The following is a 26,307-nucleotide window of genomic DNA, read 5'->3' as shown; positions in this document are numbered from 1 at the left end:
TGAACGAGACATCGATTCACTGATCCACACTACCAGGCTATACAGCAATGACATTGGAATGTCGTTCGGACTGGAGAAGTGTAGTCGGATGGTATCAAAGAGAGGGAAGGTAGTCAGAACTGAGGGGATTGAACTACCAGAAGGCAACATTGCAGACATAGAGGACAGTTACAAGTACCTGGGGATCCCGCAGGCAAATGGGAACCATGAAGAGGCCGCTAGAAAGGCTGCAACCACCAAGTACCTGCAGAGGGTCAGGCAAGTCCTGAGGAGTCAGCTGAATGGTAAGAACAAGATCCGGGCTATCAACACGTACGCCCTGCCCGTGATCAGGTACCCTGCTGGGGTAATAGGCTGGCCAAAGGAGGAGATAGAAGCCACTGACATAAAGACAAGAAAGCTCCTTACCATGCATGGAGGGTTTCACCCCAAGTCCAGCACCCTGAGGCTGTACGCTAAGCGGAAGGAAGGGGGCCGGGGACTGGTGAGTGTCAGCACCACAGTCCAGGATGAGACAAGGAACATCCAAGAATACATTGGGAAGATGGCCCCAACTGACCGAGTGCTCAGTGAATACCTCAGGCAGCAGAAACCCAAGAAAGAGGAGGGAGACGAGGAACCATCATGGAAGGACAGGCCCCTGCACGGTATGTACCACCGGCAGATAGAGGAGGTGGCTGATATCCAGAAATCCTACCAGTGGCTGGACAAAGCTGGACTGAAAGACAGCACAGAGGCACTAATCATGGCAGCACAAGAACAAGCTCTGAGCACAAGATCCATAGAGGCTGGGGTCTATCACACCAGGCAAGACCCCAGGTGCAGGCTGTGTAAAGATGCCCCAGAGACAATCCAGCACATAACAGCAGGGTGCAAGATGCTAGCAGGCAAGGCATACATGGAACGCCATAACCAAGTGGCCGGCATAGTGTACAGGAACATCTGTGCCGAGTATAACCTGGAAGTCCCGAGGTCAAAATGGGAGATGCCCCCAAGGGTGGTGGAGAATGACCGAGCTAAGATCCTGTGGGACTTCCAGATACAGACGGACAAAATGGTGGTGGCTAACCAACCGGACATAGTGGTGGTAGACAAACAGAAGAAGACGGCCGTAGTGATCGATGTAGCGGTTCCGAATGACAGCAATATCAGGAAGAAGGAACACGAGAAGCTGGAGAAATACCAAGGGCTCAGAGAAGAGCTGGAGAGGATGTGGAGGGTGAAGGTAACGGTGGTCCCCGTGGTAATCGGAGCACTAGGTGCGGTGACTCCCAAGCTAGGCGAGTGGCTCCAGCAGATCCCGGGAACAACATCGGAGATCTCTGTCCAGAAGAGCGCAGTCCTGGGAACAGCTAAGATACTGCGCAGGACCCTCAAGCTCCCAGGCCTCTGGTAGAGGACCCGAGCTTGAAGGATAAACCGCCCGCATGGGCGTGCTGGGTGTTTTTTTTTTATAAAAAGTGAGACTCCAGTTACTGTAAAACCATCCAGATAACTCTTGTCTTGACTAAATGGTTAGTTTAGAGCAGACTCTGAAAATAACTATGCATTACTTCAACCAAAGCAGGTTATAAAGATGAGCTGTCTATATGTACAGTAGTAAATGGGTCATAAATTATGTAATGCAAACGCACTTTAATATCCTGAATGCTGTAATCTGACATTGCTGGCCTTCCCCCCTCCTACAGACCCCCCACAAAAGCACACAATGCATTAATGAAAATGACCTTGCAAAGCGCAGTGAACCCCAGCATTAATACAAAACTTGCTAATATCATAAAACACACAGCTGTGTTTGACCATGGAAAGATTCTGTTCATATTGTGCAGTTGGGTCCTCCTAAGAGATCTGTCCAAGCTCTTGAGTGCATGTTTGCATGCAAATGCACAAAAGCCTATTAAATTCTCTGCAGATGTATATGATGAGACCAAACAAATCTATTCAAGTACTGAGTTTATACACTTTTTCATAATTGGTTTCTGTAACGTGACAGGAAAATGACAACAGCCTTTTCTCTGTAAATCTGTGTGATTTTGTGTCCCACAAATCAGTGTTCACAATCAAAATTCAGTCTGGCAACGGCTGAAATTGAACATTTGAATGAGGTACTGATTAAATAGCTAAGAGAGGACGGTGAAATTAGACAGCAAAATACCTTTGCTTTATCAACTGTCTTAGTTCCTGATCGCACTGATTCAGCAAGGTGCTGGAAGATGGCTACACTGAGGTCATAAAGGGATGACATGGTCAGCAACATTACTCAAGCAGGCTGGGGTGTTTAAATGACTCATGTGGTGCTCATTTATGCAAAATTTTTGATGCTAATATCCAGATGTTGCAGATGAGATTGGGATTCATGAGACCAGACAACGTTTTTGTTCTATTATCCAAGTTTTGGTGAGCACACAAGAATTATGGCCTCATTTTCCTGTTCTTAGCTGTTAGGAGTGGCATCCCATGTGGTCTAAAGCTGCTGTAGCCCATCTGCATCAAGGCTTGATGTGCATTCAGGGGTGCTCTTCTGCATACTTTAGTTGTAACAAGTGCTTATTTGAGTTACTGTTGCCTGGTGAGCTCATCACTGGACCCACTTCAGTTTGCCTACCAACCTGACATTGGAGTGGATGATGCCATCATCCACCTCCTACATCGTTCCCTCGCTCACCTGGAGACTGCTGGGAGCACTGTGATTTTGGACTACCTCACCGACCGACCACAGTATGTGAGGACTCAGGGCTGTGTGTCGGACAGGGTCATCTGCAGTACGGGGGCCCCACAGGGAACGGTTCTGGCTCCGTTCCTCTTCACCATCTACACTGCAGATTTCTCCCACAACTCCACCCAGTGCTTCCTGCAGAAGTTCTCTGATGACTCTGCAATAGTCGGCCTCATCATTGATGGGGACGACAAGGAGTACAGAGGACTGACTCAGGACTTTGTGGACTGGTGCCAGCTGAACTACCTCCAGATCAATGCCAGTAAAACCAAGGAGCTGGTGGTAGACTTCCGCAGGCACAAGCATCCTCCACTGCAACCACTGAACATCCAAGGTATGGACATTGAGGCTGTGGACAGCTACAGGTACCTTGGTGTTCATCTGAACAACAAACTGGACTGCACTCATAATTCAGAAGCCCTCTACAGGAAAGGGCAGAGCAGGCTGTACCTGCTGCGGAGACTCAGGTCGTTTGGAGTAGAGGGCCCACTCCTGAAGACCTTCTATGACTCTGTGGTGGCCTCAGCCATCTTCTATGGTGTGGTCTGCTGGGGCGGCAGCATCTCTGCTGGGGATAGGAAGAAACTGAACAGGCTGATCCGAAGGGCCAGCTCTGTTCTAGGATGCCCTCTGGACCCAGTGGAGGTGGTGAGTGACAGGAGAATGGCGGCTAAGCTGTCATCCCTGTTGGACGACATCTCCCACCCCATGCAGGAGACTCTGACAGCACTGAGCAGCTACTTCAGTGGGAGACTGTGGCACCCACGGTGTGGGACGGAGAGATTTCGCAGGTCTTTCCTCCCCACTGCTGTCAGACTCCACAACAAAGACTTTTTCAGCTGATCAAACCCTCACACGTGCAATAAGACTGCTATATGTGCAATTCTTGTACAATTCTTCTTCTGACAAAGTTGTACTTTTGTTTTTTCTTACTCAGTTGTATATAGCATTTGTATTTCTATTTTATTCTATTGTATATATTATTCTATTCTATTCTATTCTATTCTATTTTATTCTATTGTATATAGTATTTTATTGCATTCCAGTGTTTTCTAATTTCTGCTACATAACTTTGCACTTTTGCTGTAACAAAACAAATTTCCCACCTGTGGGACTAATAAAGGTCATCTTATCTTATCTTTCTATCACCTCAAGTTAGTCTGGCTACTCTCCTGACCCATCTGACCTCTGACATCAACAACGCCTTTTCCCACTAGATATTTTCTTTTTTCTAGACCATTCTCTATAATCCTTAGAGATGGTGGCGTGGGAAAATCCCAATATATTTTTGAAATACTTAGACCAATCAAATTTCATTCCCATTCTGATGCTCGATTTGAACTTCGGGTGGTCTTAATCATACGTCAGTGTATTTAACTGCTGCAATTTCATTGGCTGTTAGATATTTGAGTTAACAAGCAGTACATAATAAAGTGACTTTTGTGTGCCACTAGGTGACAGTTGTTGTGAATTAGCATTAAATAAATAGAACAGAATTATTGAATTATTGCCCTTAATGTTACCATTTGATTTGCCAGAAACCAGATGTAGTAGAGATGCTACTATCTATTCTTTAATTACAAATTCTCCCCTTTGTATTGCATAATCATCTGTTAGACGAACAGGTGTGCCTAACAAAATCCAGTGAGTGCCTGTGGGATTGTAGCTGCTCAGTTTGTCTCCTTCGTTGTATTTTCTTGTTCATGATGCTCCAAATGTTTTCACTGGATGACAGTGAGCCAACAAACAACCATGTTCCTCCATACCATCGCGTTTGCTGGCTTTTGAACTGTGAGCCGTTAAAGAGTCTGTGCAGTGATTTCCATTGCAGACTCTGGTGATCTCTGGATTTTCTGAGTCCTTTGATGATTTTATGCACAGTAAAATGAAATTCCCAAACCAGCTCTGATGTTATGTTGAGAAATGCTATTCATCAGTCGTTGAAGCATTTGGTCGCAAACTCTTACCCAGAGTGGTAGAAACGCCTCCCCATCTTTACTTCAGAAAGACTCAGCTTCGCTCAGCTCTGATATTTTTTAGTCTTGTTACACACTTTATCATGCAACAGACTGGCGACCTGTCCAGGGTGTACCCTGTCTCTTGCCCTACGACAGCTGGGATAGGCTCCAGCGCCCCCAGCATCCCTGAAAAGGATAAGTGGAAGCGAATAGATGGATAATGTAACAGCCTATGAAAAAACAAACAAACTGAGGTTTATACCAGCAACTTTTTCCATATCCCATTTTTAAAAAAATCAGTCCTTAGTATGTGCTTTTCAAAACCCAACAAATTCAGTTGCAGCATTTTAATACATATGAAGATATGTCCAACAAATTATAGGGGTTAAAAGTTTTGCAAATCAGTTTTCTGGTTATCTTGGTCTTAGGCCTTAAATCTGAGCCCTTGCAATTTTGCTTTGCTGGAGATTTTCAGTGCTAAGTGAGTGATTTCCCATGATGCTTAAAGTTCAGAGAGTGGTAAAACTATTTGAAAAGATTCTTAACAGTCCTGATTGAGGCAATTTAGTTTTGAACAATGCTCTGGAGTTCACTTTATGTTGGTAATGAACTGTGTCTACATCAGCAAGATCTCTGGAATTAAATTAGAGATACAGCTCTACTTCCTAATTCACAGCCACCTCTTTAATCATAAACAGACAGTTGAAATTAAACCTCAGTTCTACTACTTCAATAGATCCAAATGCACACACTCTGAGACTGGCAAGAATAGAACAAACAGAAAGTAAGCTTTTAATAAAACAATGATAGGAACTTACAAGCAAATACGAAAGTTATTAGATCCTATTCTGCGCTGCTCCCTTATTCAAAAGCTGGTAAATATGCAGCTGATAGCGCTGCATATTTATTTTGGATTTTTACACTGCACGCCTATTTTTGCATGCCTGGGGATGTTTCACTTATTAGGTGAATTTGTAAATGGTTATTCTTAAGGAGTCACCAAGCTAAGCTGATAATACGTCCAAAGTAAATAAGGAAACCAAAACTAACTAGACTAAGATAACCAAAGGCAGGGAACTGATGAAGATAGATTTTATTTAAAGTTCTAATTATTTTTCTAATGATACTACTCAAAGTGCTTTAGACTACAAGTCCATAACCATATATTCATACAGTACTGTATACACTCCAAGAACTGATTTATTAATTAATTTATTTTCTATGGTAAAAATTAAACTAAAGCATCTAATGGGCTCTATTCATAACATGAAAATAATGGCCTGCAGAATGAAATATGGCACCTCGTGATCTTGTTTGTTTTCTTCTTCTTTTAATTATTTCAAACACGGAAACCCCTCCATGTGCAAATTATGTCTACGGTGTCTAATGTACAATGATGGTTTGGTTAGTTAGTAAGTTCCACTAACTAACTTGTACTTGTGTATGTGGTGGGTGTGGCTCTGTGTTGGATTTGTTGAAGGAGATCAGTAAGTCAGTGGGAAAAGTAACAAATCACGCTTATTTTTATCTCTCTCTAATCCACAACCTTCGACCTCAGCTGACCCGTTACGCTGCTGAAATCACCTCTCACAGCTCAGCTCACTTTATGAGCTCAGCATATTTTCTGAGTGTGAACAACTTAAAGCACACCAGTCTAACGCTGTCAGCGTGTATGTTTGTGTGTTTGTTCATGGGAGTGTTTGTGTGTCTTTAACCTCTTCTGCTTCTCCTCTAGGAATAAATGGACAGACTGTGGAAATGGATGATGGGAAGTCAGGGTATGTTGGCTCAAGGGTGGATCTGCTGTGCCGGTTCATTAACAGCTCTCCGCCTGTCAAAATCTCCCAGGTATTAATTGCTCACCTAAATGAATGTACTATGCCAAGTGTATATGGTCCAAAACGTACTAAATCACAAAAACACAGTATATCTGGTCCAGGGGGTGCCTCATTTGTCACCCTCCCATCAAGGATGGCAGATGGCTGCCTCTACTTGGGCCTGGTTCTACTGCAGGTTTCTTCCGGTGAAAAGCTACTTTTTCCTTCCAGCTGTCACTAAATGCTTACTCAGTGTTGATCGTCTGGTTGTTAGCGTTTTCCTTCTATTATTGGAGGGTGTTTACCTTCCAAATAGAGCACCTTTAAATGACTATTAAATGACTATTATTGGCAGTCTTCAAAATTGAATTAAAGACTTTGACAGGTGGGATTGGCTCCAGTCCCCCCTGTGACACTAAAAATGGATCGATAAATGGATGGATGGATATAACAGACAAATAATAATTATCACTGAGATGACAAAACCACAACTATATTCGCAAAACTAAGGCTAAAAGTAGAGTTAGCAGAGGTATAATAAACTCTTAAAATAAGGTTTTTAGAAACAGCCTCTTAAACATTTTAGTAAATGGGACACAAATCCAGTAAAACCTGGAGTAATTCGCCTTTGCATGCAAGCGTGGTGGATATAATAATAATAGTAAACCTCGATCTATTTTCTAAACCGGTTATCCAACCAGGGTCATGAGAGGCTGGAGTCTATTCCAGCTGACATTAAGCAAGCACCAAAGTAACACCCTCGTCAGCCACTTACTCTCACATCCTCACCTATAGCTAATTTAAACTCACCAGTACAAGTATTTATTACGACACAGAACAGGTTCTTACATGGATTTCTCAGTGGTGGTTTTCACAAATAGTAGAAATGCACTAACATTTAACAATAAGATAAGATGTCAGTTTTGTAAACTGCTTTTTATCCTTACAACATTGTCTCTGTAGTAAGAAGTCAATCTAAATCTGTATTTGAAATCTGTATTTGGTTGAATAAAACAAATAAATAAACACTGCTAAATGCAGTCTGTTCCATAGGTATTTGGAAAGTGGTGGAGTTTTCACAACTTTCCGTCTCTTCTCCATCATAGTTATATTTAAATGAATAAGTCAAGATGCATTTGAGGTACAGTTAAGAATTACAGACATTTTTTTAACCCCACGTTCAAAGTTAACTGAGCAAACTGTCATAATTACGCTCATGGATTTTTGTAATCAAGGCAGCACGGTGGCACGGTGGTTAGCACTGTTGCCGCACAGCAAGAAGGTCCTGAGTTCAATTCCACCATCAGGCCGGGGTCTTTCTGTGTAGAGTTTGCATGTTCTCCCCGTGTTTGCGCGGCTTCCTCCCACCGTCCAAAGACATGCAGCTTGTGGGGATAGGTTAATTGGATAATCCAAATTGCCACTAGGTGGGAGTGTGAATGGTTGTCTGTCCCTATGTGTTAGCCCTGCGACAGACTGGCGACCTGTCCAGGATGTACCCCGCCTTTTGCCCTATGACAGCTGGGATAGGCTCCAGTGCCCCCCGTGACCCTGAAAAGGATAAGCGGATGGATGGATGGATTTTTGTAATCACGTGAAGGTAAATCATTTGCAGCCCATGACTGAAACCAAATGCTGATTTTCTTCCTCTGAGATGCTTTATCAGGTTGCTGCTTGTTTATGTGTATTTCTAAATTCAGTTTTATTGCTAGTAAGTGACAGACATGCTTAGTGGAGCGTATCTTGGTTAAAAACAATATATCTTTTCTCCCATATGGAAAACATATATATAAATCTTATAAAGTTTTTATCTGTCTTGTATGAAACTTGTATGAAAAGCATACAAGAGTGAAAACACATATAAGATCCCTTGAAAAATTATATAATGAAACTTGTATGTTTTGTATACTTACTAAAAAATATATGAAAGTAATGAGAAAGTGGCCACTTTCATGAGTAAATCATGTAAGCCTTAAATGATTTATATATGATTTACTCATGAAAGTGGCCACTTTCATGAGTAAATCATGTAAGCCTTAAATGATTTATATATGATTTACTCATGAAAGTGGCCACTTTCATGAGCAAATCATATATGTTTTTACTATTTCTTTTCCATATGGGCTAATTGGCTCAGTCATTTTGGGGTCATTATCTTTTTGCACTGCATTTGATTAAATCAGAAAGTGTCATTTCGAAATTCATCCTGCTACTTCTGCCAGCAGTCACATTATAAATAAACACCAGTGAAGCTGTCCGTTTGGCAGCCATACCTGCCCACAACCTCACACACTGACCTAGCAGGTGTGTGAGAATCTCGTGTGCTTCGGATAATGAGCTCTTTCTTTCCTTCTCCCTGCTTTTCTTTTCCCATTATTCTGGTTAAAGCCAGTCTTAGTTTAATCTGTCCAATGAGCGTTGCAGACATCCTGAAAGGTGACTCTAGTTCATAGAGTTTGACTGTAATAAGCATACCACCTTGAGATTGTTCTTGACTTTGTAATAAACAGGAAAACAACTCTACAGTCATCCAGGTCACTTGTGTTCCTGTTTGGTGTTACTGAATTGGCCAGTGTCTTTCAAATAGCTAATTTTAGACACTTCTTAAGTTTCTCTCCTGTCTTTTGTCTTTCCTGCCTAATTTCACCCCATTAGCGTCTCTTTGGACCTCATATTGAGAGCATATTGAAATTAACTTCAGACCTTTAGTCTCCTGAATTTATTAGTACTTCTTAGTAGGGCTGGGAGTTGTTTAAAAATATCGATATATTTTTATACGAGATAAGATGTGACAATATCCTTTATATCGATATAGTCTATGTTACGTTATAATTATAGTTGTGGAGCCACAAGTTTGCCTCTCTTTCGTCAACTTTTGTCTTTACGCAACGTTACTCGGCCTCGCCTCTCCTTCACTGAACACAACTCCCCCTCCTTCCCCATCGCTTCACCTGCAGGCAGCGACAAAATGGACACGGCAAATCTCCGTTTGGAGATCCTTAAAAAATGCATCCACCTTGGTCCCTAATGGACATAAATGTCCATTCCCCAAAAAGTGCAATAAAAATATTATGTATTAATATTTTTTTCCACTTTAAATTGGTCAGTCTTTTAAAACTACTTCTCCCTGAAATATTCATATAAAGTTTTAATTATATTTTCGTTGTTTTAACCCTTTAAATCCCAGTTGTATTACATGAGCGCCCTGTTTTTTTAGCCCCAAAAAACAAAAAAACTAAATATTTTCCAGAAAAAACATTTGAAGTAATATTTGATTGTTATTATAATTAGGCCTTTAGATGGGTCAAAGATTGGCACCAAAATTCATTTTGACCTGCCATTATTTTTTTTGCAGGAGCACATTAAAAAATGCATGCCTAAGGACAATTCCCCAAAAAGTGCAATAAAAATATTAAATATTAATTTTTTTTTCACTTTAAATTGGTCAGTCTTTTAAAACTACTTCTCCCTGAAATATTCATATAAAGTTTTAATTATATTTTCGTTGTTTTAACCCTTTAAATTACAAAAAAACTAAAAAAAAAACTAAAAAACTAAATATTTTCCCAAAAAACATTTGAAGTAATATTTGATTGTTATTATAATTAGGCCTTTAGATGGTCCAAAGATTGGCACCAAAATTAATTTCGATCTACTTTTAATTTTTTTTTCCGGAGCCCAAAACGGTCTCCAGGCGGTCAATGCTGCTCTTCTAGGCCGAAAATAGTGCTTCTTCCCGGGGTAAGTCGCGACGAAGAACCGGGGCATGTTGCGTGGGACTCCTTTCTCCAGCAGACACGTGCGATACCACGTGACAACAAATACGTCATTTCCTGTTGACTAAAAAAAAAATGCACCCTCTCATGGTCCTAGGGACCAAAAAATGGTCCCGCCCGATCAGCGGGCGAAGCCGCTGCTGCACGCCGGAGATGAGGCTTCATTTCCGGCAGGTCTGTCCAAGCAGCCGGCTGTTTTCCAGCAGAGGTCAAATGTGAAGCAAGGGCGCCACCCGGTGGACAAATAAAAAAATTACAACTCTAAGGCCTGTAGTCCAAAACGAAACCTAAGCTGGAAACCTGACGATCCCTTTGACCGTAATTTTTCTGGCGTGAAAAATAGCGTTTATAATGGGTTTCAATGTTGACATTTTTGTCCAAAGGGACTAAGGTGGATGCATTTCTGTAGCTTAGCCATTTTAGGCTAATTCAATGAATTTACACCACAATTATAAAATATAATTAAAAAGAAAATTCTTTGACAAATTTGGCTATATTCCACTCAACACAGTGAAAATGGTTTAAAATTAAAAATGCAAAAAACAATAAATGTCCCTAAGGACCTCTGAGGGTTTTAACGAGTTACTGCGCATCGCTCCGTGCGTGGGGCTGGACGGCGTCAACGTGTTAACGAGCTAACCACGCTAACGCCATGAAGCCCACAGGGGCTGCACGGCCTAAAATCCTTTCATTCTCTTTAAAAGTTGACAGTGCGCCTTTTGTATGAATTCTGGTTGTGCTTGATGACCGCGAACCGATTTTATGTGGTACACAGCGCTCAGCAATCTGTCAAAAAATGTTTTAGTACGACTTTGGTAAGCTACGGACCTGCACCGCTTGATGGATTGTCGGAGCATTATGGCTACCGAGGAGCCTCGCGTAGTAATACGAACTAGTGATGTGCGGATCGATCCTGAAATATCGATTCCTCCGATACCAGTTTTAGAATCGATTCTCACATTAAAATATCGATATTTTAGTAATTTAGGGTAAATTTGTAGTTTACCATTAACATGAACACAGTGGAAAGTAACTATATCATTCAGATTGTCTACATTCGAAGGAACTACTTCCTCTTCCACCTTTCATAGTCATGTGCAAAATACGGGTGCATAAATGTCTGCAGCCCCTTGGCGTGCGCACTCACAACAATGGCTGAGCGTAATTGGAGTCATGTGCGGACTATTTTACCTCCACAAACAGCTGAGCTGGTTTGCGATACATGTGGCAAAAAAGTGAGGTGTTGTGGCAACACCACTAACCTTGTCAAACACCTCAGAGTAAATCATATCACAGAATATGACAAGCGTATGTTGAGGCGAACTGAAGAGGAGGAGAGGGACATGTGCTGCTAGGGCGAGACAGACGTCTCATGGAGTCCTTTAGTGCTGCAGGCAGGCAAGGTGTTCAAATAGCGCATAACTTCAGTTTTTTTATTTCTATATGATTAACTCTGCATTATTAAGTGATAAGAACAAGTAATCTGTTGTCCTTTAATCATTATGACACTTAAATTTGAGATACAGTAAATAAAATAAGTTTTTGTACAAAGTATCGGTATCGGATCAGTATCGTCGATACCACCCTGAATTCTACTTCGTATCGGATCGGAAAGGAAATCAGTGGCATCGCACATCACTAATACGTACTCTGCTTCAACGTAATATTACCGTATTGTGTGTGTATAAGGACCATAAATGGCACCTGTTAAGAGACATGCTTACGAAGCGGATTTCAAACTCCAGGCTGTCAGTCATGCAGTAGAAGTTGGGAACAGAGCAGCTGTGAAATCTGTCTCTTTGTTATTATGCTCAGCGTCTTTTAGTTTATATTTTGACTGCACAATTGTGAGCTCTTTGTTATACACAAAACCAACATAGTTTTCTTTTATTTATGGAGCCTTATTATTTAATAAATGCTCACAATTTATTTTTGAGTAATTCTTTTCATGCACATCTATGCTGTATGTTAATAAAAGTGCCCGTGTGACATCTGGGACACAGCTTTGACTAAGAACTCTCTTTTTGTTCTTACTTTATGGCTTTAAAAAAATATCAAGATATGAATTTTGGGTCATATCGCCCAGCCCTACTTCTTACCGCTAAGTTGTTCAGTGGGTGTTGTTCCTGGAAAAATGGGGCACTATGTAAAATGGGTTTAGTTAACAGTTAATGTAATGTTATTGAATATTTTGATCACATCCTGATTATTTGGATCCAGATTATTAACTGGATTTTGGACCTCCTAACAGACTGACCACGTGGTGAGGATGGGGAGCAGAGTCTCCTCTGAGCTAACAATCAGCACAGGATCACCACAGGGCTGTTGTCTCAGCACTAAACTCTTCACAACACTGTCATCATCAAGTACGCTAATGGCATCACCATCCTCGGGCTCATAAAAGGTGGGGGATGAGTCTGCATATAGGGACTTGGTTAAAAACAATGTCTACAGAGAGGAGAATAACCTCCTCCTCCTTAACATAAAAAAAACATCAAATAATTGCAGACTTCAGAAAACACCCCCCGCTTCTATAGCCATCAATAGGACTGAGGTAATGAGAGCCGACAGCCACAAGTTCTTTGGTTTTCATGTGACATTGACTATGACTGTAAACATCACAGCAACAGTGAAAAAGCTCCAGCAGCAGCAGCTTTATTTCATCATGCTGCTCAGGAAGGCAGAAGTGAGCATTCATGCCCTCACTCAAGCTTACAGAGAACTGATGGACAGCATCCTGACTCCTGGCATTACTGTCTGGTACAGAAACACCACCCAGGCCGAGAGGAAGGCTCTCCAGAGAGTCATAAAGACTGCAGAGGGATTATAAGGCTTCATCTTCCATCAATGAAACAAACCACTGTAAGATAAGAGCACTTCATATCATCAGAGACATCCCCATCCTTAATAACAATAAAAAAACAATCAGCACACAGCCTGAGACGCAGCACAGCAGACACAGCACACTTCCACTACAGCTTCGCTCCTGCCACAATCAGAATGATGGCAAGAAACAAAATAAGGACTGACTAAAATACACACAAGTGTAATAAACATTTCCATAGCATGCAATATGTTTTCATACTATAGTTATTTAAGTGTTTATAGTAATTTACAGTGACTTGCTGTTCCTTAAACTTGGAATAACTTGAAATATTGCCCCTTAATTGATCTTTGTTTTATTTAGCTTTGACTCTAATCGCTGCTCAATGTCTCTAGTATGTGGCAAATAAAGATTTTTTAATCTATCTTTTCTGATTTGATTTAATTTTAAATACGTTATGATGTACAGGGATACAATTACAAAACTTGTGCCACTGTCTAAAAAATGATGGGCCTGACCCAAGTGGGATAAACTCATTTCCTACAATAGGAATGTTGCCTCAAATCATATTTGTTGTGTGACATCTGTGGCTCATCTAAGATCTTTCAAACTTGAGCAGTATGATGTTCTCCGTCATGTCAGGCATCTTTTCTCCATCGTGAATCATCCTTCTTTCTTTAGGTAACATGGCAGAAACTGGTGAACGGCACAAAGCAGAACGTGGCAATAGCAAATCCATCCCTGGGTGTGTCTGTGGCCCTGCCCTACAGGTACCGCGTTACCTTCAAGAACGCAGCGGTGAGGCGACGAACTCCCACTCTTGAAGACACCACCATCACTTTCTCTTCACTTCGCCTCTCTGATGAGGCCACCTACATCTGCGAATACACCACCTTCCCCGCAGGAAACCGAGAGAACACAGTGAACCTGACTGTCTACGGTAAGGCAGACCTTTGATGGATGATCTGTCGGTGTAGCACAGGTGGATTGCCATCCTCCCTCCTTGACAGGAGATGCTGGACGTAAAATTGTTAGAGTTATGATAAGCATAAAAGGTTCAGGACTTTAGAAACTGTAGACTCATGAACAAAAACTTGTAACGTGAGGTCCATATTCAAATGCATCTACTCCTCATATTTCTCTAATTTTAACAGACAACATCAATCGCTGTCATCATTTATCTGCCAGCAGGAAAACCAATATGAATGTCAGAGATGATGTGTTTGGTTATTTGAATATTTAGAGTGCCAGTGTATTGCTCTCTTAAAAATATCAACAGTCCCACCGTCCTTTAAGCTGCTTATTACAGAGTTTTTTGATTATCTGAACACTCACAGTCAGACATGCCAGGACATTTGAAGACATCATATTCAAATCAAGAAACAACCCAACTATTTCATAATTTTGTTTGGCCTAAATAAAATAAAAAAAGTATCATCAGTGCACCGTTTAAAAAAAAAAAATCCTGTTTTACTAGGCGGTTCTTTATTCATCTGTAACAAGTTTAGTTTTTTTCAAGGTCGAGAATGCACTGTTGCACTCATTTCTTCATTCATATAACAGAAGTTTTCTTGATTGATTTTGTTACTTTCCTAAATATACAGTGTAAACCAGCTTTCAGGTGACTGCTGTCGATACGCTATATGAACAAAAGCTTTCGCTTAATCGTTAAATTCAGGTGTTTTCATCCATACACTTAGCCTCTGCAAACATTTGTGAAAGAATCGGTTGTTCTTAAGGTGTTAAGGAAACACAGCAACTCTGGAAAAAAAGAGCCAGACCACGTAAAGCAGGGGTGTCGAACTCCAGGCCTCGAGGGCCGGTGTCCTGCAGGTTTTAGATCTCACCCTGGGTCAACACACCTGAATCAAATGATTACTTCATTCATTAGCAGGCATCTGGAGAACTTCAAGACATGTTGAGGAGGTCATTTAGCCATTTGAATCAGCTGTGTTGGATCAAGGCCACATCTAAAACCTGCAGGACACCGGCCCTCGAGGCCTGGAGTTTGACACCTGTGACGTAAAGAATCACAAGTCGCTGAGTATTGAGCTCCATAGTGCATAAAAGTTGCTGACTCAGTAACTCCAGAGCTCCAAACCTCCTCTTACATTGACATCAGCACAAAAACTGTGTGCTGGGAGCTTCATGGCTCCTGTACATGTAACGTGTGGCCCGGTACTTTTGTCTATACAGTTTATATAAGGTCAAAGCCATAGTTTTACTTATCAGCACTTTCATCAAACATTGTGTTGTATTACATTTTCACAGTTCGCCCAACAACTCAGATGAGTCTGTCCACACCAACACTGGTGGCTCGTTCATCCAACCTAAAAACTCCAGTGGCTACCTGCGTCTCTTCCAATGGAAAGCCACCCGGTACAATCAGGTGTGTGGGAATTCACTTTTCCTTTTCACAGCGTGCTGTCCTCTGATTAAGGTTTGCCTTTGTCATCTTCAGATAATGGTAAATAGCCTGTATTTATATAGCGCTTTACTAGTCCCTAAGGACCCCAAAGCGCTTTACATATCCAGTCATCCACCCATTCACACACACATTCGCACACTGGTGATGGCAAGCTACATTGTAGCCACAGCCACCCTGGGGCGCACTGACAGAGGCGAGGCTGCCGGACACTGGCGCCACCGGGCCCTCTGACCACCACCAGTAGGCAACGGGTGAAGTGTCTTGCCCAAGGACACAACGACCGAGACTGTCCAAGCCGGGGCTCAAACCGGCAACCTTCCGATTGCAAGGCGAACTCCCAACTCTTGAGCCACGATCGCCCCAGATAATGAGAGTGTTACTGCTAAATCTGTCTCATCTCCATGCTTTCCTCTTTTTAAAAACTTCTACTTTTTGTCCACTAAAATAAACATTTAGGTTACATTTACTGCATACACATGTATTTGTGCATCTCCATTAAGTCCTCACTGATGTGAGCAGGTGGGAGACCAGGGTACCTGGAGAAGTGACCACCCGAGAGTACAGGAACTCAGACGGGACATTCACGGTTCAGAGCGACTACATTTTGGTGCCCAGCAAAGAAACGCACAAAGAGACACTCACCTGCGTCACCACCTACAACGAGGAAGTCTACACTGACAGCGTCACCCTCGATATTCAGTGTAGGCCTCTTTTAAACCTAACAACCACATGACAGTACAGGCACTGAGAGCTTTTGTTGTGATAGTATTGCCAGCTAAATGTTTGTGCATGTGTGCGACAGATGAGCCAGATGTTTTAGTGGATGGGTTTGATGGAAACTGGTACCTGAACCGAGACAATGTTCAGCTGAGCTGCATAGCTGATGCCAACCCGGCCGTCTCTCTGTATCAGTGGAGAGTGTGAGTATAGCTCTAACATTTATTTTCTTACTTTCAGCACTCATGCAGCAGAGAGCAGATCATTTTCACTGGCTTCACCAGCGTGGTGTCTGAGTGTGATTCCAGCTTCTGCTTATGCATTATATTAAACTGCCATTTGACTGATTAATAGTCACAAACACCATGTAAACTCTTTATACTATTGACCAAATTACAATAGTGTCAATTTAATTCAGTTTAGCTCATTTTTATGCCATCTTGGGTGTAATGGCCGACCTAACAGCTCATTCAAGAGCTATATTTTTAGTTGTCACAGAAACCCTGTCCCACAGCGATGTAAGCAGGCTTTTATATAAAGAACCAGTTCAAATAATATAGACTGAATGTAACTTTTAAACTCTTGCGAGCCCTGAAGTGAGGTTCCCTCTTGGTTTTATTTCTTTCCCTTTTAGCTTCCTACGATAAAAGCATTCTTTCTTCCTTTTCTGGGGAGAGTTTACGTAGTGGTCTCTGTTGTCCTACTAGTCACCGTTTTAGCTCCAGATAGCTCCAGGAGAAACCTGTTTTGATTCAACAAGTCTTCATTTTCCTGGGAGATTTCATATCCAGTGGCAAATAGTGGTAGTGAGGCTTATAAGAACAGAAGGTGTTTTTATAATTTAGCTTCCACATAGGGAGATCAGAATCCGCTTCATAATTAAAAAGTTAAAGCCTAACAGCTGCTGCTGAGTGTCTAAGAAACATTGTAATATCTGGTCGTACTTTATCAGTTACACAGGAGTCTATTATTCCTAACGGCTTTATATATTTTTGTAGCTTCTGTTTTGTGGTGTACTCCTGGGTTTGTAAACTTTGATTTCACACCACTGTGTACTGTTCAGGATTAATGGCACCATCCCGAGCAATGCTGAGATCCGAGACAACGTCCTTACCTTTAAAGGGCCGGTCACATATAACCTGCAGGGAATCTACGTGTGCGATGCAACGAACAGCATTGGGACAAGATCGGGCTCCGTGGAGGTCAGCGTTTTAGGTAAGATTACATGAATTTGTCTGAAATTCAACATTGCTACTTCTGATATTGTTAATGCTTTACTATTAATAATAGTAATATATAACACTCCTTCAGAAACAAGGTTTTGCTTACTGCTTTACACTCAAATTTTCCGTGCTGCACAGTTTTTGGAGCTTTTCCTTAAAAGTGTGTTGTTGGGTTTTTTTTTCTGCAGAAAAACCATTACCGCAGATCGCAACGAGTGATGTCATCAGCGTAATCGCCTTATTATTGGCTGCTGGAGTGCTCCTGGGCATTACTATCACAGTCCTGGTGCTTAAAATAAGAAGTAGAAAGTACGACGCCTCGTACGTAAACAGCTCTCCATCTTTTTGCTTCACACGTGCCTGTTTTTTACGACACGGTTTAAAACCTTTAATACATCACTTATTTTGTTTTCTGCTTGATCAGTGACTCTCCATCCAGAAAATTGTCCCAGCCAATAAGAAAAAGGCCAGCAGATGACGTCCAGGTAACGTTTGCACTGAGTGGAATTTAGATAGCACATATTTAAAAAGTTTGTAAAATGTCCACAGGGATTTGGCTAATCCACTAATAAAATAGAAATAAAAATAAAATTGTTCCGGGCCACTACTGAGAGGACAGAAACTTCAGTGAGGACTTTTATGTCGTGAAGTATGTACCTATAGTTCAGGATTTGTACTAGCTTAGATACAATTACCCCTTATTTCGTCATGTTTTCCTTCCAAGAAGACAGACTTGTTTTTTTAAGTAAGTAAGTAAGTAAGTAAGTAAGTAAGTAAGTAAGTAAGTAAGTAAGTAAGTAAGTAAACTTTATTTATTAAGCGCTTTTCACAGACAGACAATCACAAAGCGCTGTACACAAATATTAAAATAAACAATAAATTCAATAGACATTATATACAATGTAAAAGATCAAATGTAAAAAATGTAAAAAATATAAAATATGTAGATCAACAAAAGGCTTGTTTGAACAGAAGAGTTTTTAACTGTTTTTTAAAAGAATCCACAGAGTCAAGCAAACGTAATTGTAGTGGTAAACTGTTCCACAGCCAGTGGGCTTGAGCAAGTTTTCCAGGTTCATAAAGGCCTTTTAAAGCTTTTCTTTGCTGCTTTTTCCACTGTTCATGACCATTTTTAGAGGAATTATTTGTTTGTTTGTTAAACCACTTAACACCGACTGAGTCATTCAAGCTTAAAAAAAGTCACTTAACTCAAGGGATAAACCAGTGTTGAGTGTACACACTGGTTCAAAAGAAAGAACCAATTTTAAATTGTACTGTTAGACACTTTATTACCAGCAGCCCCCCCTCAATTTAGTTATTTGAATGTCAACCTTAACACAGTTTGACAGGCATAAAATAGTAATTTGGCATCTAGATGATCCCCAAATAGGTTTTAGCCAAAAACTTTGATTGGTGTGCAGTATGTTCTCAGGAAATTTCAAGTAACTGGACAAGTGGAAGACAACAGAAGACCTGAAAACTATTTACAGCAGATAAACAGTATCTGACGCCGCTTTCTTAAGAAACAGGAAGAAAAATCCAGCAAAAACATGACACAGGAGCTGGGAGATGCATCTGGCCCCTCTCTTGAATAGTTTTCTGTTCACTGACGCCTCATCAGGATTGGTCTCAGTGGAAGTGTGGATGTTAAGAAGCTATTCTTAATGAAGGGAAACAGGGAGAAAAGGGTGGCGGTATGCCACATTACACAAGAACTGGCCTGAAAATCAGTGTCAAATTTAAAAATGTCATTAGATATCAGGTCAGGATAGAGGTACAGTGACTGTCTTCAGCCATCTGTAAAACATTGTGGAGGTTCTGTCACGGTTCAAAGCTGCATTTCAGCCAGTGGTGAACATAGATTATAGTAGATAGAAAAACATGAACATAGCAAATGACCACAAACACACTTCCAATTCTATCAAAAGCATACCTGGATAGAAAAACACAGCGGAGCACTATCAGTCATGGATTGTCCTCCCCAGACCCTGGACATCAGCATTAGCCGCGTGGGGTCATCCTGACAGAGAACGGAGGAAAAGCCAGCCGACATCCAAAGAAGAGCTTTGAGTACCCTTCAAGAAGCTTAAAGAATTATTCCTGAAGACTAATTAAGGAAATTACAATAAAGTTTGACTGAGAGTGTTCAGGCTATGTTGAAGAGTAAAGGCAGTCATACTAAATACTGACTGTAAATCTTATTAGAATTGTACAAACTCTGTTTTTGCCTTATATGCCTTATTTATGTATTTCCATGTAAGTTTGTACCTGTTTCCCATCTTCCTTCACTGAAAAAAAGACCATGTTGGATTTACTTAATTCAATAGTGGACATTGGTGGCACACAGTTGTTTTCCTTTGGCAGAAACTTAAACAACTTAGTTAAATCAACATAACTTATTCATATTCAATAAACCTGTGCATTTTGTGTTGATTAAACAGGATTGAAACATGTGTAGATGAAGTAAGTTGAACTCCTGGAATATTTTAATCGTTCACAATTTTGTCATTTTATTCCAAAACTATTCAATAGCTTTTACCCCAGTACTATGTGGTCACTTAAATACTACATGTTATCTTCATATTATATAATGTTCAACAAAGTCTAGAGTCTGGTTAACATAAACATTAAATGGATTTAATGTGTGTTGGCCCTGCGACAGACTGGCGACCTGTCCAGGGTGTACCCTGCCTCTCGCCCTATGACAGCTGGGATAGGCTCCAGCGCCCCCCGCGACCCTGAAAAGGATAAGCGGAAGCGAATGGATGGATGGATGGATGGATGGATGGATTTACAGCAATTACCTTCCTCCTATCTTTATACAAGTTGGAGGGGTGGCTGGGGCATAACCCTGAAGTGATAGATTAAGAGGCAGGGTACACCTTGGACAGCTCACCAGTCTATCAAGTAGAGACAAACAACCATTCATGGGCAATTTGGAATTAACCTAACTCTAATAATTGCATGATTTTTAACTGTGGGAGGAAACCAGAATACCCAGAGAGAACCCAGTGCAAACTAGCCAGATTGCAGATTTGAACCCAGGACCTTCTTGCTGTGAGACAACAAAATTGACAAAAGTTTGAAATCTCATGTGATCTTGTGAATTTCATAAGTCCAGCAACTAGCCACTCTTACTAGATTGTATCATGTCATCTCAACAAGAACAAATTAAGGTGTTGAATTTCATACAAATCCTACATGATTTAATTGCGTTCACCATAGAAACATGAAATTATTTTGTTCAAATTACAAGTTAGACTTTTGTAAATGTAACAATCACCCAGCCTTCAGCGGCTGCTCGACTTGACTGAGATGGATGCCTTCCTCAAACCACGACGATCCAAAGCCGTCGAGATGAAATCACATGCAGTGTCGCGAGATTTAACATTGCTATATTATTGACTTACTTACTCACTCGAACATGATATGAACAATTTAATATACCATCTCTGCATATAATGCAGTTTCTACACTATACTGTATCTACACTTCACTTTAAAGCATCAGGCAATTGTGTTGAATACACGCAAGATGCTTACATAAATCCAAGAGATGGGCAATCCCTTTTTTTCAGTGTAGTGAAATTTAAACCCCCCCACAGATGATTCACGACTCACAATACTGTAGATCTTTAATAAACACGCCTCCTTTCTTCACAGCATTCAGCACGGTTTTACGAAGAGCTTCCAAGCACAGCTGACTATGTGAGCTACAGACTGGCCTGTAACAAAGAGGATTACCCAGAGCCCTACTCCCCTCCAATCAACCCTCCTCTTACATTTCTTCCCCAGCACCCCTACCACTCTACTCCTCCAAACCCTGCAACGACCATCAGCAGCACCGCCGCATCAGGAAACACCTTCTCTCCTCCTTCACACACCACTGCCATCTTTAAATACCCCTCTGTACCAGGTCTGTCCTCTCCTCCCCCAGGAGTAGCAGCGTACACTTTTCCCAAAGAGCAGTATGTCTGAAACGACATCAGCGAAACGACACGAATGAAAAAAAAACAAAAAAAAACCCCAAACATATTTAACCTGACTGGACTATGGGGCAGTGTCTCTGCACCACTGAGGATAAGGACAATAAAGGTTTGGCTATTGGACTTTGAATTAAGGCCAGTTTGGAAACATTTTCTCTCTTTGTCCTGATTTATTGTGCTCTACTTGTTCAATGAAAAAAGGAAGGCTGTGACCCTTAAAGGTGAATTGAATTTCTTTTGAAAAATGTCTATTTCATGGTTGTATTAGATTTTGATTATATCAAACTGAATGGATGGGGTTATCTCTTGATGTGGTTGATTACTTACTTTATCCTCTATAGCATCATTTTGTAAAAAAAAAAAAAAAAAAAAAGGAAAAAAAAAGAAAAAAAAAGGAAAAAAATAAAGAAAAGAAAAGAGGAAAAAGTAAATGGAAACAAAAAGAAAAAAGAAAATACAGTTTCCTACTTGATATTTGATTCCCATTGTCTTCATCCCGTGGAACAACAGATATTACCTTTTGATTTTACCTCTTGGTTTAATGTAATACTACTGCTGTGCTTGTATTTTGTATAATCTACCTTTTTTTCTATGTAAAGAAAAATGTTTTTATTTACTGAGGAGATTATGTGATGATTTGTAAAGTTGATGTTTTTATTTGTGGTATCTGTGGGTTTTAGCATTCATTGACACTGGTTGTTATTTTGTTAAATAAAAATGATCACATAAATGTGCTTCAACAGTCTAGTAGCTGGGTAAAACAAACTCACCGCAACATGGCTGTGATGGTAGGACCCTCTTTTGACATTCAGATCTGTTTGAGATCTTCGTGGCACAGATTCAACAAGGTGCTGTAAACACTCCTCAGAGATTTTGGTTAATACCGACATGGCAGCATCACACAGTTGCTGCAGATTTGCTGCAGGTCCAGGATGGGAATATCCGGTTCCAACCCATCCCAAAGCTGCTCTATTTAATTAATTAATCTAATAATGGTGTGTTATCCTGCTGGAATCAGGAGCCTCAAGACGATGGATACACTGTGGTTATAAAGACAACCTGCGGTGTTTCAAGGACGCTCAGTTGGCACTTAAGGGCCCAAAAAAGAAAAATCCCCCACCATCACACCACCAGTCTGAGTCATTAATAAAATCCAGGATGGAGTCATGCTTTTACGTTATCTACACTAAACTCTGACCCTACCATCTGAGACCCTTCTGACCGGGCAACATCTTTCAAATTTTCAGTTGTCCTGTTTGGTGAGTCTGAGACGCTCTTCTGCATACCTTGGCTGTAACAAGTGGTTATTAAAGTTACTCTTGCCTACCTAACAGCTCAAACCAGTCAGGCCTTTCTCCTCTGACCTCTGGCGTCAATAAGGCATTTTCATTCGGAGAACAGCTGCTCACTGGATGTTTTCTCTTTTTCTAGTCATTCTCTGTAAAACAGAAAGATGGTTGTGCGGGAAGATCAGCAGTTTCTTAAAATATTTAGAACAGTCCATCTAGCCAATAAACGTGCCAAGTTCAAAGTCACTTTATTCACCCTACAACTCCATTGTAATGCAGGTCATCTCGACAGTGAGTTGCTGCCATGTGATTGGCTGATTAGATCTTTGAGTTAACCAATAGAACAGATCTACCTAATCAAGTTTCTATAAGTAGGCGGCCCATTTAAATAATTGTGTTACAAACACTGAAGTCTGCAATGGCTTTCTTTCATTTTGGATAAAAAAAAAAATCTCTAACATTAGTGACCAATTTACTTTTTAACTAGTGAGACTGAATAAAAAGTTATTAAAATTTAACCTGTCAATGCTGAAAGGGTAACTGAATTTGTTTGTGTGTGATAGTTTCACACACAAACAAACTCTCCCATGTACACAACTATACACTTACTCTGTGATTTAAATCCCTCAGGGATTTAGCTAATTATTTCAAAGAAGCAGATTAACAGCGGGATCAAGAAGTGTCAGCCCCACTAATTGTAAGAACAACCAGAAATGACACTTTAGCTTCCTAATGCTGAAGTCCTGTTTATTTAAAATGTGGATTTGGGCCAACAAGGCTTAGCACTGAAAGGAAGAGGATATTAGCTTAGTAATAACATCAATGTTACAGCTTTAAACATGAATACTTAAATCACTTAAATCTTCACCATTATGACACTGGTATCATTAACTATCATTAACTGACTGACTACCTAAACCATGTTAATTAAAACATTTTTAATGCTTAATTTGTGTGTTTTGATTTAATGTTATTTCCCAGAAGATTATAATTGCCATTATATTTACAATCTAGATGTTTAAAAAAACAGATCTATTATGGATTCTATGTCTGGCTCATAGCTCCCTCTCTCTCCTTGTCAGCTGCTACTTTCAAATGTGCAGTTTTTATAGTGAAAGCGAGTGCATCGACTCACTCTTGAGTCTGCTGCTGCTGCCGCTGGGCTTTAAAGTTGATGAATATTGTAATCAGTTTCTGATTGTACCAAGGGAACGCCTTGTTCCTCTGCATAAATCTGATCAGATTTACTATTAAGCTCTCAGACAATAAGTATATAAATGCATACGTTGTACTTCCATAAAACAAAACTGCTCCGAGTGGCACCAGGCTCAGATTATTTTCTTTTGGATTCATTTTCTGATTTATTATGAACCTTAATATCTTGTTGGGATTTGATGAACTGAAGCTAAAACTGATCTCATCTCACATTACATGCTACCTAAAAGTCCCTCCTGCTCCTCTACAAAGATAAAAACTTTCTTTAAAAAGAAGGATTAGGAAAAATGGACCCCAAGACCGTGCATACATGCAGGATCCGTTTTTTATTAACTGGAAATATACATCTTAGTATGTGCAATGATAAAGACCATGCTACGAGGAAACACGGCAAATGACTGCATGATGCCAGATATCTAAATCAATTTCAACACTAATCCCATCAGTACAGGTTAAGCTTCCCATTTGCTCCTCATATGATCCGATGAAGAAATCTGAAGCCTTTGATTTCACTGTTTACCTAACAAAACAAAGATACAATAAAAAAAACATTGTTTGATCATACTTTGACTATACAAATGAATATTTTTGCTGAGATCCTCACCTACTAAATCATTAAAACCTCTTGTTTTTTGCACAAGATATTTTTGTATTTAAGCTGACACTAAAAGAAAAACAAAGGACAAAGAAAACATAAGAAGATATTAATCTCTTTTAATCCCCCCCCCCTTTTTTTTTTTTATCCCTGAGCTTTGAGTGCATCCTCTGCGAGGCTATATGAAAATGACTGTTGATAACATTGATCAGCATTCCCACTTTGGTCACAGCTTGAAGAGGATGATGTAAGAAAATAAAAGAAAAACTGCACTCTATGAATATGAAAAAAAAAGGATTTCATTACAGTAAAACCTTTGTGAGATTTTCACATGTGAAAGACGTGTAGAGGAATGTCAGCTTCATCCAGTGCAGCCTTGGCTGTATGAGTAGTTGCGTGAAAGGCTAACCCATCCACTCATGCATATATCTTGCATAATAGATGATTTTGGTATAACTGATATTCTAAACCAGCAGGAGAAACAAAGACGGACAGAGAGAAAGGAAAAACCCATTAATACTTCGGTCTAAATCAGTTTACCGATCCTCCGTCCCTTCCTGCTCTCAGTCTTGTGAAGTCAGTCTCTGCAACTGGATTCCCCGAGAAACTCGTGCATCAGAAAGACAGAACGACGAAAGCCTCAGGCACCTGAGGGCAGGCAATAACGTGCTATTTTCAGGGCCACGAAATATTCACCTTTCAATCTCAAACACATTTTTTTGGAGTAAAGAAGTTGTTGGACTCAAGATCATCATGATACCATGGTGGCACCACTGCTAGAACTGGCTGTTCTGTTTCTAACTACCAGTCTGGTCACTTTGGGGGCAAATGGTAAGAGTTTTCCAGTGTCCGTGGATTAATTTACACTTTTATTGTTATTGTCTACATAACATCAGACACTGATTATTATAACATCACCTAAGTAGGTACTTCAGTACCTGCAATTCTGTTGGAATTATTGCATAACAGACAAACTAGTAAAGACTTATTACAATTTCTATGGTATTTTTTACTCTCTGTCACATTTCAAAATTCGTTATGCTCAAAAAAATTTGAGATTTTGGAATGTTTTTTAAACAGAAAAACGGATAAATCTGTTTGTATTTGTCTCACATGGATCAAATGATGATATACAGAACCTTGCAGATGAAATTAAAAACAAAGAAGAAAGAAAATGTGTTTGAAAACTGAATCTGGCATTAAAAAAATATTAGAATTGCTTTTTATAACATTACACTGCCTCTGAAACTGACTGTGTAATCAATCCTGCAACTGAACACTGACCAGGCATTTGACACCACCGTCTCCTGTTGCTTAATAGACACTCACAAACAAAGTGTTTGTGTGTGGGTCCATTATTTTATGGACCCACACACATTGTACCCACACACATTGGCCATTGTATCCTCTGCCTCCTCCAGATGTGCAGATCAATCATAAAGGGGAGGTGGTGTACCAGGACACCAGTGTGTATGGGGTGGTGGACAACGCGGTGACCCTGGAGTGTGGTACCACCGTGCCTGACATGTATATATGGAGCTTCACCAAACCCGGCACTGAAGCAATAAAGGCTGTGGTGTATAATGTGGGTCAAGGAATAAAGACCCAGAAGTTGGCTGAGACACTCGGCCAACCAACAGTCATCTCAAACAGCTCAGCTTTAAAGATCGAGAAGCTCCCTCTGGCATCACATGGCTTATTCACCTGCCAGGCCTTCTATGACATAGCACAGGAGGCCAAAGTCTACTACTACTATGTCCATCT

General features: G+C 40.5%; 1 protein-coding gene across 1 annotated transcript in view; it reads left to right on the top strand.

The window, feature by feature from the left end:
- The window catches only part of nectin1a (nectin cell adhesion molecule 1a), a 30,622-nt gene extending 8,444 nt beyond the window's left edge, over positions 1–22,178 (top strand). Inside the window, exons 2-10 of the mRNA XM_004564072.5 lie at positions 6,410–6,522; positions 13,773–14,031; positions 15,363–15,480; positions 16,039–16,220; positions 16,322–16,439; positions 17,300–17,451; positions 17,648–17,780; positions 17,884–17,944; positions 21,122–22,178. Coding sequence (XP_004564129.3) covers positions 6,410–6,522; positions 13,773–14,031; positions 15,363–15,480; positions 16,039–16,220; positions 16,322–16,439; positions 17,300–17,451; positions 17,648–17,780; positions 17,884–17,944; positions 21,122–21,436 — 1,451 coding nt within the window. The 3' untranslated portion in view covers positions 21,437–22,178. The remainder of the gene's footprint in view (positions 1–6,409; positions 6,523–13,772; positions 14,032–15,362; positions 15,481–16,038; positions 16,221–16,321; positions 16,440–17,299; positions 17,452–17,647; positions 17,781–17,883; positions 17,945–21,121) is intronic.
- The last annotated feature ends 4,129 nt before the right edge of the window (positions 22,179–26,307 follow it).

This window comes from Maylandia zebra, linkage group LG10 (genome assembly GCF_041146795.1).
Source record: "Maylandia zebra isolate NMK-2024a linkage group LG10, Mzebra_GT3a, whole genome shotgun sequence".
NCBI lineage: Eukaryota > Metazoa > Chordata > Actinopteri > Cichliformes > Cichlidae > Maylandia > Maylandia zebra.
This window is presented reverse-complemented; position numbering and strand designations above follow the sequence as displayed.